A 15,853-nucleotide genomic window follows, 5' to 3' on the forward strand; every position below is an offset into this window, starting at 1 on the left:
AAAAATAAATAAAAATTTTAAAAATTCCAAAAATTCAAGAGTCAATGTTCAGCTGAAAAGATCTTCTGAAGAAAAAAAAAACAATTTAAAATAAATTAAATAAACTAAGAATTCTAAAATTCCAAAGGTTCTAAAATTCAAATGTAAGGTTCAAAGTTCAAAACATTCAAGATCCTTTAATCAAAGGTTCAGAAACTTAAAAAAAATCAATGTATCAAAAAAAATTTAATATAAGAAAATCATAAAAGTAAACAACTTTAAGGTTCAAAATTCAACAAATGAAGACAATCTGAGAAAATGTTACAATGAAGGAAGAATTAATTCAAGTCTTACAGTTAAAGATTCAAACAAATTCAAGATTCAGTTCAAAAAAAAAATTGAAGAAATTTGAATGTGAAAATTTAAGAAAACAACGTAAAAGGTTCAAAAAACCAAAAATGTTAAAAAATTACCAAAAAACTTAATGCATTTACTGTTTAACAATAAAAAAAATATTCAAGATTCAAGATCCAAAAAATTCAAAAAAAAATACAGTTCAAAGTAGAAGAAATGTAAGTTTAACAAATTTAAGCAAATTCAAAATTTAAATTTTATTTCAAAAAATTGTAAAGAAAAAAAATTAAAAACCGAAAAAAATTATTTGAAAAATTTAAGAATTATGGTTCAAAAATTAACAAAAAAAAAACAATTTATTAAAAAAAATTAAAAACTTGAAAAAACTTTGAAGAAAGTTGAAAAAACTTATCTTATAATTAAAATACTTTTAATATTAATTAAAAAATAGGATCTACCTGTACAGGTAGGTATACGTACATACTACAGAAATTTATCAAGTGACTTGCAGTGATTATTTAAGTTTGACTTTGATGTTTCTGTCAGTTAGTCAGTTGGCATTTTTTGTTTAAATATTTGCTTAAAATGGAAAAAATTCCACAAAATAGAAGAGAGAAGGCCATAAAAGCGACCGAAAATCTTTTGCCAGTTAAATCAAGGCAACAGTATGATCGGGAGTATGGCATATTTGGTATTTAGAAAGATGCCAACGCAATTGTTCAAATAACCGAAACCGTTCTAATGGCATATTTTCAGAAAATGGTAAGTTATTGATTTTATTTTAATAGGTACATATATTTAACAAATTTTAATATTTTTAGTCGGAAAAATACAGTCCGAACTCTCTCTGGACCAAGTATTCTACCCTAAGGTCTACGTTAATGGTCTATAAAAATATAGACATCTCGCAATACCATCGTCTCATATCTTTTTTAAAAGTTAAGTCGAAAGGATATGTCCCGAAGAAGTCTAAAGTTTTGGAAGGAGAACAAATAATAAAATTTATTAAGAAGGCTCCTGATGATATCTACTTGGTACACAAAGTCATATTGGTAATGGGTGTTTTTGGTGGTTTAAGACGAGACGAGTTGGTCAAAATGACCATTGATGATATTGAAGATAGAGGAACGGTCTTGGTTATAAAGGCGCCAGAAACTAAAACTTCAACTTCAAAAAGTTTTATTATCATTGAAGAAGATTTAGGCGCTTTAAATTTAATAAAAAAGTACGCAGCATTAAGACCAGCTGGAATAAACGAGCGAAGATTCTTTCTTACCTATAGTAGAAAGAGTCGCTGTACAGTACAACCTGTTGGAAAAAATACCATAGGAAGCATCCCAACTTTGATCGCAAAATTTTTAAAACTGGACAATGCAGAAGCTTATACCGACCACTATTTGCGTCGCACATCGTCAACTTTACTTGTTGAGGCAGGTGCTTCGTTTGAAATGCTAAAACAACATGGGAAATGGAAAAGCTCTTCAGTAGCTGAAGGATATATACTTAGAAGAAAGTATTTCATCCAAAAATAAAATAGCCAAAATGATTACCAATTCAGTTAATTCCGTATCGACTATTGAAAATTCTTTAATGGACAATTTACAAACTATACAAAATAGCGTTAGTGCTGCCACCTCTACCATCACAAAAAACACCGACCATTCTATAGTGGGATCAGCTACATTTTCCCGGACATTTCAAAATTGTAATTTTTATTTTGGAAATAAAGTGTAATTTTTAGTATTTAAAGAAACGTTATTTTTTGTATAAAATGGATGTTTATTCTTTATTATGAGAGAAATAAAATTGGATAAGCAATAAAATTTCCGGGCATTATTATAATGCCCTAGGTGTGATAGCAGGTATTATTGCTACCATAACATATCCCGTTTCTAAGGTAATTTAAATCAATAATAGATAGAAAAAATTTGAAAATTCAGGCAATTCGACAAAATTCTAAAATGAACGAAAAATTGAATTAAAGATTTGAAGATCAAACAATTGCAAAATTCATAAGGCTTTAAGGTCAAGGTAAAAAAAATAAAAAAAACCATAACTAAACAATTTAAAAAATGTATATACTTTTTAAATAAATAAAGAGTTTAAAAGATTTATATTTCAAAAAATTTATAAAAAAATATTTACCCTGGTACATATACAAATCTTCAATATTTGAAAGTTTCTCAAAACTATATTCTTAAAATAATTTACAAAAAGAACAAACTATATTCAACAGAATTGTTATATAATTCTGAGATCCGTTATACTTTACATAATATACTATGTACTATATATTTTATACTTTACATATTTATACTTTTTTACTATACTTTACATACAAAATGTTTGCTCTTTTATACATAAAACTGAGATCTCAAAGAGAAATAACAATCTGTCTTTACCACTTAATCACAAACAGCTTAATCTCCATTTTATGGATTTATAGCCAAAAATTTTACAATTTAATTCCTCCTGAAATTAGAATTATAAAAAAGACCTAAAATATTCAGTAATAAAGTTAGGGAACGTGTATATAATAATTATAATAAATTTAGTATATTCTTAAGGCGAAATACACTTATTTTTCAATTAGGTATGGATGTTTTGTGTTAGGGAAAAGTTGTGTGGAATTTGATATGAAGGATTTATGTACTGGCTTTGATTATTTATATTTTTTTTTATATAGACATTTTTGTGTTGTAAGCAAACACAAGTATTTAATTTCAATAATATTTAACATATAATATATATAATAATATTTATAATATTATATATATAATATTTATATATATATATATATATATATATATATATATATATATAATATTATATATATATATAATATATATATATATAATATTTAACACAAGTATTTAAGTGATTTTTTGTATGCTAATATTTATTGTATTAATTGTAATTGGAATATATATATATTTTTTTTTAATTTGTTTCATTATATTTTCCTAATTATTACCGGCCAATACGAATTAAGTATCCCTGTAAACCTGGTAAATCATTTATTAAAGTACTAGTGTGGCCATCTATAAAATATCGGTGGCGGGAAACGATATTACAAAGGAAACTTCCCGCCAAAAGCGAGAGAGTATGATTTATTTAGTTGCCGTAAGATGTCTCTGACAGAACAATTTTAGTGCTTCTTGAAATTATTAATTGGTTCATTAAAAACAATGACTGTAGGATAAAAAAAGACTTTTATTTATTTATGATGATTTGTGGGGGTCGGATAATTAAAAATAAACGCTGAACTTGCATAAATGTCAGTAAATAATTAAAAAAAAGAACGAGATATCACTCAAGAAGCATCCATAAGCGGACTGATAGGAACCGGCCAAAACTCGAAGCGCTAATGCAAAATATCCAGATTCCAGATAAAAAAAGATTAATGACTTCGAGATCTGTGTTTATTTACCGCGCATTTTAAATATACATTTAACAGATGATGTCTGGCATTCCGACGTTGCCAATGGTCATTAAAAACGCGATATTTTCCAGATCGCCTTTTTTTTTCCTCTTAATCTCAGTGTCTAACTTATTATGTCATTAAAAATAAATTTAAGATTGGATAACTTTAAATGATATAAAACGTTGCCAATGTTACTCATTAAACCTTTGTTCCTTAGGTTTTTTTTTTATATCATATTGGCAGTCCAACCACCCTATAATTATCAATTTTGTCCAAAGAACTAAAGGTTTCAAAATCTGTGTCGAGAACCATTCAGAACTATCGCATTAAAGGAAAAGTAGTTAACCGAAAACCGACGGGTAGACCAAGAAAAATTTCAAAGAAACTGGATAGAAAAATTAAAAGTATCTCCCAGGCAAATCCTTTTCTGTCAGCAAAGCAAATTCTGGCTGAAGCTGGGGGCTCCAATGTTTCCTCTCGTACGATACAGCGCAGACTAGTTGAAGCAGGCTTAAAAGCATGCAAACCTGCCAAAAAACCGCTTCTTAGTAAGAACAATATTAAAGCACGTCTTCTGTTTGCAGAACAACATGCTCACTGGACACCAGAGCAATAGAAAAAAGTACTTTTTAGTGATTTTTGTATAGTTTAATTTGTATAAAAGTGATAGTGTTCAATATGTTCGTCATATTGCAGGTAAAAGACTTGACCCAAAGTATGTCCAAGGTACTGTAAAACATGGAGGTGGCAACTTTTTAGTGTGGGGTTGTTCCTCTGGCTATGAAATGACACCAATTTACCAAACTGAGGGCATTATAGATAGGTTTAAGTATAAATATATCCTTGAAAATGTCATGATACCTTATGCGGAATGGAATATGCCACTACGTTTTGTGTTCCAACACGACAATGATCCAAAACATACAGCAAAATGTATAAAAGAATGATTTAATGAAAATAAAATAGCCATTCTTAAATGGCCAGCCCAATCGCCCGATCTTAACCCGATCGAAAACCTGTGGGAAATTGTAGATATAGGCCACTTAGAAGTAAAACCTAGTATAAAAACAAAGAGTACATTTTTGAAGAAATTAAAAATATATGGAAAAATATTGATCAAGATAATAATTGATAATTTAATTTCTTCCATGCCTCAAAGGTGCCGCCAGGTAATCGCACATAAAGGCTTGTGGACTAAATATTAAGGGCGCAATCTGATAATGTTTTCTTTTATTTTTATTGTAAGCGTCGCTTAATTTTTGTCGTATAGAAATATTTAACTTTTCTTTTTCTTTTTATGATCTTGTTTATACGGAAGAATGTTGGTATGTTATGTAACAAATATATGGTTATTAATGAGTGTATTTGTTTTATTGAGTTTTAATTCTTCTTGCGTTTTTGCTTTTTTAATAAAAGAAAAAAATTGTATCGTCCCTCTATTTTTGTCCGATACTGTATATATTTTAATTTTTTGGTGTTCATCTATTTGTCATGCCAAATTTGTTCTTTTAAATAGAATTAGGTCAATTCCAGGCAATTTAAAATAATCAAAGTTTGAAGTTCACAAAATTTCAAGATTTATGGTTTATAGTTTACAATACGAAAAAAATCAATTTAAAGGATTTAAGGTTCAAAATATAAAAAATTCAACATCCAAGGGTAACAAAAATTCAAGATTTATTACCTAAAATATACTTACCCAAAAAATGTACAACTTAGAACGGTTCAAAAAATTAAAAAAACAAAATGTCAAAAATTAGCAAAAATTCAAAAACTAATTAATGTTCAACAATTCAGGTTTTTTTGAGAAAATCTTTTAATTAAAGAACAATTTTTAAGGTTCAAGGTTCAAAAAATTCATTTCAACGTCTTGAAGAAACAACATTTAAAAACCTAAAAAAAAAGCAATTTAAAATAATAATAATAATTATTATTATTACTATTATTTTTCGTTATCTATCATTGTTTATTTTTAATGATTAAATTTTTTAAAAATTCTACATATACACTGGTGGCCAAAAGTAGATTGACAACTACTTATTTTTCAAATTTGTTTATATCACGGTTTAGGAAATGATAAATTAGGTGGGACAGTACCTGATTAAAAAACAACGGAGCCTATTTGTAATGTTTAATGATATTTAAACTATTTATTCGTAATACCCAATTTTATTAAAAAAAATTAAAAAACTAAACAATTTTCAAGTGGCCAAAATTAAATTGACAAGTTCAAAGCTTACTAAAATAAAAATAAGTATAGAAAATTTAAAGGGTTTTTCAATAATGCGTTGCATAGCCTCTATTTCTTCTCACTTCCACCGTTGATTGAAAAGGGAAAAGATGCGCAAATACTGTATAAAATTTCGTGACCGCGGCAGCCAGCCGTTCTTTGCTTTATCTAGCAATTTAGAAGCTAAGAGGTGGCGCCCCCATACGTAGGAATGATGAAACTCGCTTGGCAGCCTTGGTATTAAAAATTACCAGACATAATATCGCAGAGAAATGGGAGTTTTCGCATTGCGCTATTTCTGTTTCAGGACATATTCGCATATTCCATAGTATAAATTTGGGAGAAAATATTGAAAGGTTTAGTTTCATATTTTGTTTTTTTTTTCTAATTTTTAAGTATAAAATCTAATAAGTAATATAAGTAATATAATTTTGCTTATTTTTAAAAGTACAGTATATTATAGAGTTTGCCTACATTTCGGCAGAACCAGAGGCTGTTATTTTTTATACAAGGTGCAAAAATATACATATGGTAAAGTGTTTTAAGCTTTTGGGCCTACGGCTTATAAATTAAAAAAAAAATACCTTGAAAAAAAATTAACCTTAAAAACATATACAGGGTGTTCCGTTCATCATGTTACAAACTTCTATGGCAGATAGAAAACGTCAAAAGAAAAACAAAAGTTCATATAAACATGGGTCCGGAAAAGCTTCCTCAGGGAGCTAGAGCTCTTTGAAAATAACCTTTAAAAACTAGTTTTTTTTATAGCTCTGGAACTACTTTAGCTACCGCAACAAATTTTGGGAGGTAAATTATTGTTAGTACGTTTATTCTTTTGAACCTACTAAATAAAAAAAATATTTACCAGGGGCTTCAGAATCAGGGGAGTATTTGGTAAATTTGGGCCCATTTCTTTAAGACTTTAATTTCTGCCCATTTGGGTATTAGATTATGATGTTCCTATGCTTTTTACATAAAAAAGGTGCTCTTAGTAAAACTCGGTAAATGATAAATATCACCGTTTTTGTGAATTGTGAATTGACGAAAAGCAAGTTATGAGATACAAAAATGAATTATCTATTATTATTAATAAACAATGAAAAAAAAATCTGGCGTAAATATAATATAAATGTTTAAAAAAAGTTAAGGTAGCCACTTTATTAAATTGGTACTCAAATTAATTAACTGTCACTTTAATTACCTTGAGGCATAAAATGTTTAAATGATTTTACGTGTACTAAAAAACCAACAAATTAACAATTTTAGAAACGTATTAAAAGTTATTAATAAATTATTAATAAATTATTATAAATAATTAATTATATTAAAAAGTTATTATTAATAAATTAAAGTTTATTAAAAATTGGTATTACAAAAATAAACTTAAAATATTAATTGCTCAAAATGCCGGCCGCCCCGATCGATACATTTATTGTATCTACGCACCATATTAAGGTTGACGTGGTTAAAAATATCAGGCGTGGTTTGGGGAAATTCTGGCCACCAGGTCTTCTTCTGACTCGACTGGAGTTTCATATACGAGATTTTTCATATGCCCCCAAAGAAAAAAATCTAATCTAAATAATAATCTACCATGGGTATTCATCATCCACCAAGGGTTTTCCTCACTTCACACATTCTTAGAATTAAAAATGCCTTCTTTTGTAAATAAAGCCTCGTCAGTAAAAGGGACATATTTTGGAAATTGAGGTTCTTCTGTACATCGGTCAAGAAACCACTGGCAAAAATTCACGCGGGGCCTAAAATCAGGGTCTGTCCTGTTCTAGGTTCTGTTTCTGTTTTCTGTCTAAAACCTGGTCCTAATGATTCCACCTTTTGCAGGTGGTAGGGCCGAAGAAGCTATTCATTAACAACGTTCCATACCTAACATGATTTACATGCATCGCGTCAGCAACTGCTCGAGTATTTACTGCTGGGTTATCTTCAAATCGCTGAAGCACTTCTTCCTCAAAATCCGGGATTCGGATGTTCCTTTGCGCGCCATTATCTTGGCGTTTTATTTTAACAGAGCCAGTCTCCCTGAGCCGTTGATTGACCCTTTCAAAAAGTGTGTGAGCTGGGATTCGCCTTTCGGGAAACCACTCTTCATATAGTCCAGAAGCAGCTCTACCATTACATCGAACTTCCCCATAAATTAAAAGCATATCGGCGTATTCAGCAAAAGTGTAATTCATTACTTAACCGTAATAAAAAGGGAATTAATATCATGTAAAAAATACTGACAGTGACAAATTTAAAAAATACTGACAGTGGCAATGAATTAGCATTATTATTATTATTAAAATAATTAATTCAAGATACAGCATCTTAGTTTGGTTTTAGTCAATTTCCACAAAAACGGTGATATTTACCGACTTTTACTAAGAGCACCTTTTTTTATGTAAAAAGTATAGGAACATCATAATCTAATGTCCAAACCATGTTGGGGCAGAAATTAAAGTCTTAAAGAAATGGGCCCAAATTTACCAAATAGTCTCCTGATTCTGAAGCCCCTGGTAAATATTTTTTTTATTTAATTTTTATAAACGTACTAACAATAATTTACCTCCCAAAATTTGTTGCGGTAGCTAAAGTAGTTCCAGAGCTATAAAAAAAAACTAGTTTTTAAAGGTTATTTTCAAAGAGCTCTAGCTCCTTGAGGAAGCTTTTCCGGACCCATGTTTATATGAACTTTTGTTTTTCTTTTGACGTTTTCTATCTGCCATAGAAGTTTGTAACATGATCAACGGAACACCCTGTATATATTACTCACCTTTAGATTGACTTTTATGTTTTATAGGGTAAGTTTTTAGCTGAAAACTTTTAAATGTATTTTTTTTAAATCTAAAAATGTCTATTGTAGATTTGATAAAGGTCAAGAATATGAAGACCGAAACGTTATTAAAATTATATGTTAAAGCAAGATAAATTTTATGTTTTAACAATTACCAATACCCAAGAAAATAATTGATTTCAAAAATACATAAGCAGCATACATAACCCAAAAACAATCCAACCCTATATATCCAACCAAAGAAAATGGTAAAATTGGATTATTTTTGGGTTAATATTCTGGTTTGATAAATAGCATCATAATTTTTAAATTGCCCGGGCATTGGGCATTATGAATAATCGCTATGTAATTACATTTTTCATATTATACGAGCCCCGTCCCACTTCAGTTGGCCCAATTGAAAATTCTTAATAATTTCTGTTTAAACCCCCAAAAAAAAAGACAAATTTTATAGTGTTATAGTTTTAAACAAATAATAAGCTTTACTTACTCTATAAACACAACAAAATGGGAAAGTAAACTCATTTATATTGAACATATATTTATTTTTTAAAACAGTCGCAATTCTTTGAGGCATGGGGTTTATTAAGTTCTGATACTACCCCTGATTAAAACTATCCCAAATTTCTTGCTAGTGGATTTTGGACCTAATGAATAGAACCCTTGTATATGCCTAAAGAGTTAAAATAAAATAAAAAATAGAAACAAGAAATTTATTTCTACTATTTAAAATATGATTCAAAAATTAATCAATCAACCAAAATCTAATTTTAGAGATAACACATAATGTTTATATGAGATACTTTTTGGTATTGTAATATTGCGGAATAAAGATTCGATAAAAGAATAAGAAATTAATTTTTTACTAAGCGGGCCAACTGAAATAAGACGGGGCTCGTATATATTTTTAGCAGAAAATTTTACATAACGAAATAATCATAAATAAATGGTAGTAAAAGTATTTACATATAAAGATTATTTAAACAATCTTTATCAATATTTTTTATTTTATTTGTTTAAACATTGACTGAAGAGGCAAGATTTAATTTTCAATCATTGATTGGATACGATACGTATTTTGCTATGCGGCTTCTTAGAAGTTTGTTTTTTTCTAATTTGCTGGTATTTTTCAGTTTCCCATTTAAAAAAACTAAAAGAATTTTCAAAAAACTAAGAGAATTGTTTTTTCTCTTCCTAGTATTAGTACATCCCCGATAAGCACACTCGTTAATTTTGCTTGAATTTGACATAATTCAAAACAATAATAATACAAAATAATACGCCAAACATGCAAAAACTCCCTTAGACGATGCTGGCGAGCTCCGCTAAACAATAATGAGACACAAACGGCAAAAAGATTTCCGCGCGCGTTTGAGCGTGGCGCCATCTACCCGCCGCGCGCTTTTTGGGTCACGTTTTTGCCCGTAAATATGCGTATCTTCTCGCCTCTTCAATCAACGCTTCCACCAATCTTTTGGGCATTGACCTAATTAAATTGTCAATATAGGACGTGTCAATGGATATCCAGCATGCCTTCAAAGCTTCAAAAAGTTCTTGTTTATTTTTAAAATGTTAACATCGGATGTGACGATCAATGTAATCCCAAATGTTCTCGATCGGATTTAAGTCCGTGCCTTCTATCAAGTGTAGTGATCCATCGTCGGGCTATGGGAGCCCGAAAAACACGTTTTGGAAAAATAAAATATCTGTCAGATCAGTGATTCAGTATTTTGAGGAAAATAACCTATTCAATGGGAGTCAATTTGGGTTTTATTTTTAATTTATATTATTGATTTGCCACTAGTCGATCCAAATGTAAAATACACACTCTTTGCCGATGACACTACAATCTCGATTACTGGTGGAACGCTCGAGGCTTCTCTATTGGGTTCCCTGAAAGCGCAGTAGGTGGCAGAAAATTGATTTATTTCTAACAGGCTGATGTTTAACGTGATCAAGACTGAGAGAATGGTTTTTTCTCTGAGAAGTGTTGATGGCCTTAATGATCATGTATCCCAGATTAAATTCCTCGGTGTTATTATGGATTTAAAGGTACAATGGGATCTGCACATTGAGTGGGTACCCTCAAAGCTTAACAGCAGAAAATGTATAGGCAGTCTTAAAAAATGCCTATTTTGCAACTTTCCATGCGCAAATGTCATATGCTGTGTTGATTTGGGATCATGCTCCCCGTGCTCAACGTCCTTTTGGTCTCCAGAGAAAGGAGGTTAGGATCTTGAGAGGACTCGGGTTCAGGAGAAGATTGTAGAGCTGTATTTCGAAACTTGCGAATATTAACATTTCCATCCCTCTTTATCCTGGAATGCCTATTGTATGTCAGAAACAACTTAAATAAATTTGCCTCTCATGTTGATTTACACACCTTATTATCACGAAACCACCTCCATGCTTGACTGTGGACACCGTATATTTGGGATCATACCTTTGGTTCACAGGACGCCTAACATATCTTTTGCCATCCGAATGAATTAAATTGAACTTTGATTCATCACTAAAAATAACCTTTTTCTATTGGGAGACTGTCCAGTGACTATGTTCTCGAGCAAAGCTCATTCGCGCCCGTACGTTTTTTAAACTTAGCAGTGGTTTCTTTGCAGGGCGTCTTGTTTTTAAATCACTATATTGAATTCTCCTTCTAATGGTACGACAACTAACTAAACCCACACCTTCTTCTTCTTCCGAATGCAGCTTGATTTCTTTTGAAGTTGCGAATGGGTCAAGTTTTGCTTTTTTCAAAATTTATTTGTCAACACGACTAGTGGTCTTCTTTGGTCGGCCAGATTTTTTTAGAGGAACAACACTTCCACGGAGATTAAAATTTTTTATTATTTGATTTACTGTTGCCCTTAAAAGAGAAAATTTTCGAGCAATATCCGCCTGTTTAACCCCTTTTCGGTAATCGTCGATTATTTGCATCTTAATATCGATCGATAAAGTTATACCACGTGGCATTGTGAATAATTTTCAAAACTAATAGTAAGGAAAGTCAAATCAACAGAAACCAACGCATAAAACTCAGAGACTGAATAAAGATGTTGTTTGTCAATCCAATTTTGGCCACCTAGCAGTCAAACAAAATTATTGAGAAAAAGTGCAAGCAATAAAAATCTATAATCTATAAAAATCTAAAATTCTATGGAATTTGTTTCTTCAAACTATGTTGTTTACATTCCTGAACACTAATAAGCTCAACCGGTTTTTCCTTTGCTTCAGATAAAATATATCCATAAAAATGGAATTTGTCAATCTACTTTTGGCCACCAGTGTATGTATTATTTTTTTATTTATTTGTATTAAAATTATGCAAAAATTCGAAATTATAAAATTCCTATACTGATTATCGATATTTTTCCTTGCATTATCTATTTTCCGTAATTTTTTTTTCAAAATTTCTAAGAATATCTAAATTAAAAATATATATAATATGTACCTATTTAATATATTTAATTAAAATTTATTATTTAGTTTTCTGTTATTATATCTGTCAATTTGTTTAAAAGAAAATAATAAAAACAATTTAAAGTCTCACTATTACACAAACACAAATTTAAAATCTCTCTATTAAGAATTTAACAAAATTTTTCAAAATTCAAGGGTTAAAATTCAAAAGACTGAAAATCCAAGTTTCAGAAGATTGGAACAATTCAAGAATAGGCTCAGAAAAATTTTAAAGTAAAAACTGAAAAAAAAAACAATTTAAAAGGTTTAGGATCCATCGTTCAAAAAATGCAAAAAGTTTAAAAAATTCAGTGCTTAATAAATTTAGACAATTTAAGAATATTTTACTATTAAAGAAAAATTAACTCAAAACCCAAAAAATTCAAAAATCCTCAAAAACATTTCAGTTTTGACGATTAATTTAAGGTTCACAGATTTTTGCACCTATTTTCTATATCATCGTTTGGTTTTCTAATTAGTGTCTGGATCGCTTGGAAATAGTGTTTTTCTCCCGTAATGTGGCTAATTATATCTGAAAAACATCATTCTATTCCTATCCTCTTTTAATTTTCAGATTGAGATAGGGATATATAAATGAGAATTCGATTTTTCTACCTATTTTCTATATCATCATTTCATTTTGTAAGTAGTGTCTGGATCGCCTGAAAATTTTATTTTTCTCTGGTAATGTGTCTAATTATACCCGAAAAACATCATTTTATTCCTATCCTCTTTTAATTTTCAGATTAAGATGGGGATATATCAATGAGAATTCGATTTTTCCACCTATTTTCTATATCATCGTCTGATTTTCTAATTAGTGTCTGGATCGCTTGGAAATAGTGTTTTTCTCCAGTAATGTGTCTAATTACACCCGAAAAGCAACATTTTATTCCCATCTTCTTCCAATTTTCAGACTGAGATAGGGATATGAGTACACTAAATGCAAATCTCGACATTTGCAATAGAAGCAAGTTTTCAGGAAGCGCAAAAATCTGTAAAAAAATTATTTTTAGTGTTATGTAGTTGGGAAAATGTTTGGTAGATGAATCTATCTAAATTCTTTCGATTTGTGTTTACTTTTTAAATCATTACTTATTTATAAATAAGAAAAAAGGAAATAATGTTTGAAAATACACAGTTTTGCATTTATTTTTTGTAAATACCAAGTTTTACATTGAAAGTAAAGAATAATAATACCAAAAACTATGTTTTGTGAAAAAGTTTATTAAAGAAAACAAAAAAAATTATTTCTCTAAATTCCTATTTTTTAGAAAAATGCAAAAAAGTATCAGAAGTCCTTAAACAGGTTAGATCATTAAGTCCTTCATATTCTTCAATGACCACATTATTATCATTTTCATTTTCTTCATTTTGTTGGTCTTCTTCAGCTCCTCTCTGTTGGTAATTATGAACTGCGTTTTGAAGATCCTTGTAAAATTCCAATTCTGGTTTGCTAGCCCAGTCCAATCCAAAATGATTCTTTAGTAAATTAAAAATAGAGGACTTATCTTCTATTAAGCAATGCACTCCAGTAGGAATTTGTTCAGGCTTTAAACGTGAAAGGGTTTTTCCTCTCTTTACAACTGACTTAAACACACCCAAATCAGATTTATAGAGCACTTCTCCTCTTAATAGAGTGCTAATTACCTTCTCGTGTAAATACGAAGCGTTTACTTTCATTAAATTTAACGTGCCATTGGGCAGGCTTTTTTATTACTTGGTACACTGTGTTTTTCCAATCGAGAATTGTCCAGTCTTGACTTAGCCTAAGAACCCTTGAATGATTTTGAATAATCTGCTCATATTCGTGGCGATTGATTATCTCTTTTTTTTTTTAATTTCGCGTTCGATCAACCCAAAAGCCATATCTGGGGGAATGAATGAATGGCCAACTATTGGAAATGTAAACTCGATAGTTTCAATGGTTTTTGGTGCATTATAACAGAGCCAGTATGCTAGCATCCCCATGACGGTGTTATTTTTATTTTGCCCCCGACATCCATCGGCAAAAAGTAAAATTTTGTTTGTAGTTTCTCTAAAATCAAAATTTTTCAGCGTAGTATGTATAGCTGAGGCAATAGCATTGGAATTTTTACAATATTCAGTTTCTAGCCAGACAAAAGATAACACTGTATTTTGAGAAAGTTTTGTTGAAGAGCTGCCGCAAACCACAGTAAAATTATAAAAGTTTATTTGTTGAGAAAAGTATGCACTTTGATCTGGCAATTTAGGCAAAGCCAAATTTTTTTGCCAATCAAAAGAAAAAAGCTATACATCTTCTCTGTCTAATTTTAAACACTTATAAAATGCTTTGCTTTTCAACTTATGGACCCGTTGTTCGCAAATTATCTGAGCTTCGTCATTAGTGTTCACTGTCAACTTCTCTTCAAACTGAATACAAGTGGAACATAAATCAGTCATGGGGGTACCAAAGCTTAGATTATAATTTTTATTCACATATCTTCTAAAAAAACACAATTTTATGGCAAAATTAGGATTTTGTTCACAAAACATTTTATATAATTTTCGAAAATTTAATTCACAGGGCAAAAACACACGAGTAGTTCGATTTCTTTGATAATGACTTATTTTGCATTCCAAATTTTCATAATGAATTGCTTAATTAAATCCTTAAGATGGTCATTTTTGTTTTTAACCCTATCACCACCACGTCGCTCTTTTGGCAACTCATTAGAAAGCAAATAATTTCTTACGTTTCTTTCCAACCTGTCTCCACTAAAACGGGTTATTCCGAGAAAAGCTTTTTTACAAACTCTAAATTTTTCCTTAGTTATTATTGGAACAAAATATTTTATGGAAGTCCATGATGATTTCTTAATGATTTTCTGGGTTTTGAACCCTCACAAAATTGTAGCACAAAAATGTCTTGTTTTACCTTGTTAACATTTGAATATAATGCCATGTGGAAGCTTTGAATGTCTCTCATGCTTAGTTTCCGACACAAAAACACTGGTTTTTTATTGTGAGCACATTTCGGGTATTGAGGCAAATCATGTGGTTTATGTCTGAAATTAAAAAAAAACAAACTATAATAAATTGTAAACTTTAATTTTTCCTGGATACTTATTGTTATGCAGGTTTAAATAATATTATTATAAACATTGCATTTACCTTTCAATTTGCATCTTCCTTCTTTTCCAGTTCTCCTTATTTATTTCGCGTTTTCTCCCTTTTCCTTTTTCACATGGTTGTACTGTATCCATTCCTACAGTAGTAGACACTTTTTTCAAAACTAATAATAACAAATTAAAATTTTAACGGCTTAAAACTGCGAGACGATGTTTATACTATCAAGTATAGTAACAAACTAAAAATAAAAATAATGAAATTATAACACGTGGTATGCGGCCGTTACAAGTGTTTCTAGCGCTCTTATTGGTTGATTGAAAATACCCAGTTTTGCATCCGAACGGCGATTGCGAATACACAGTTTTGCATTTATCCTCTATAAGTAAACGTCTTTTTTATACGTAAATAGGCACTTTTGCAGCTTATATTGTAGTATATCTTTTAGATATCAGTGTAGTCTGTTAAAATGTAAAATAAAATCACTTTCGCGTTTGTTGTCAAATACCGAGTTTTGCATTTA

At 30.0% G+C, this 15,853-nt stretch overlaps 2 protein-coding genes across 3 annotated transcripts in view; one reads left to right on the forward strand and one right to left on the reverse strand.

The window, feature by feature from the left end:
- LOC126735397 (sestrin homolog) overlaps positions 1 to 15,853 on the reverse strand; it is a 242,178-nt gene that overhangs the window by 193,074 nt on the left and 33,251 nt on the right. The window contains exons 1-2 of one of the 2 annotated variants that reach the window (XM_050439366.1): positions 15,376 to 15,482; positions 15,140 to 15,269 (exon numbers count right to left, since the gene is read on the reverse strand). The exons of the other annotated variant lie outside the window; for it this stretch is intronic. Of the exons in view, the coding sequence (XP_050295323.1) occupies positions 15,140 to 15,269; positions 15,376 to 15,467 (222 nt within the window). The 5' untranslated portion in view covers positions 15,468 to 15,482. Of the gene's footprint in view, positions 1 to 15,139; positions 15,270 to 15,375; positions 15,483 to 15,853 lie in introns of those variants that run through there. 2 annotated transcript variants of the gene reach the window in all.
- On the forward strand, positions 877 to 2,080 carry LOC126735399 (uncharacterized). The gene is made up of 2 exons (XM_050439368.1): positions 877 to 1,095; positions 1,155 to 2,080. Exons 1-2 carry the CDS (start codon positions 1,075 to 1,077, stop codon positions 1,863 to 1,865), a joined length of 732 nt encoding a protein of 243 aa, XP_050295325.1. The 5' UTR covers positions 877 to 1,074; the 3' UTR covers positions 1,866 to 2,080.

Source organism: Anthonomus grandis, chromosome 4 (assembly GCF_022605725.1).
Source record: "Anthonomus grandis grandis chromosome 4, icAntGran1.3, whole genome shotgun sequence".
Taxonomy (NCBI): Eukaryota; Metazoa; Arthropoda; class Insecta; order Coleoptera; family Curculionidae; genus Anthonomus; species Anthonomus grandis.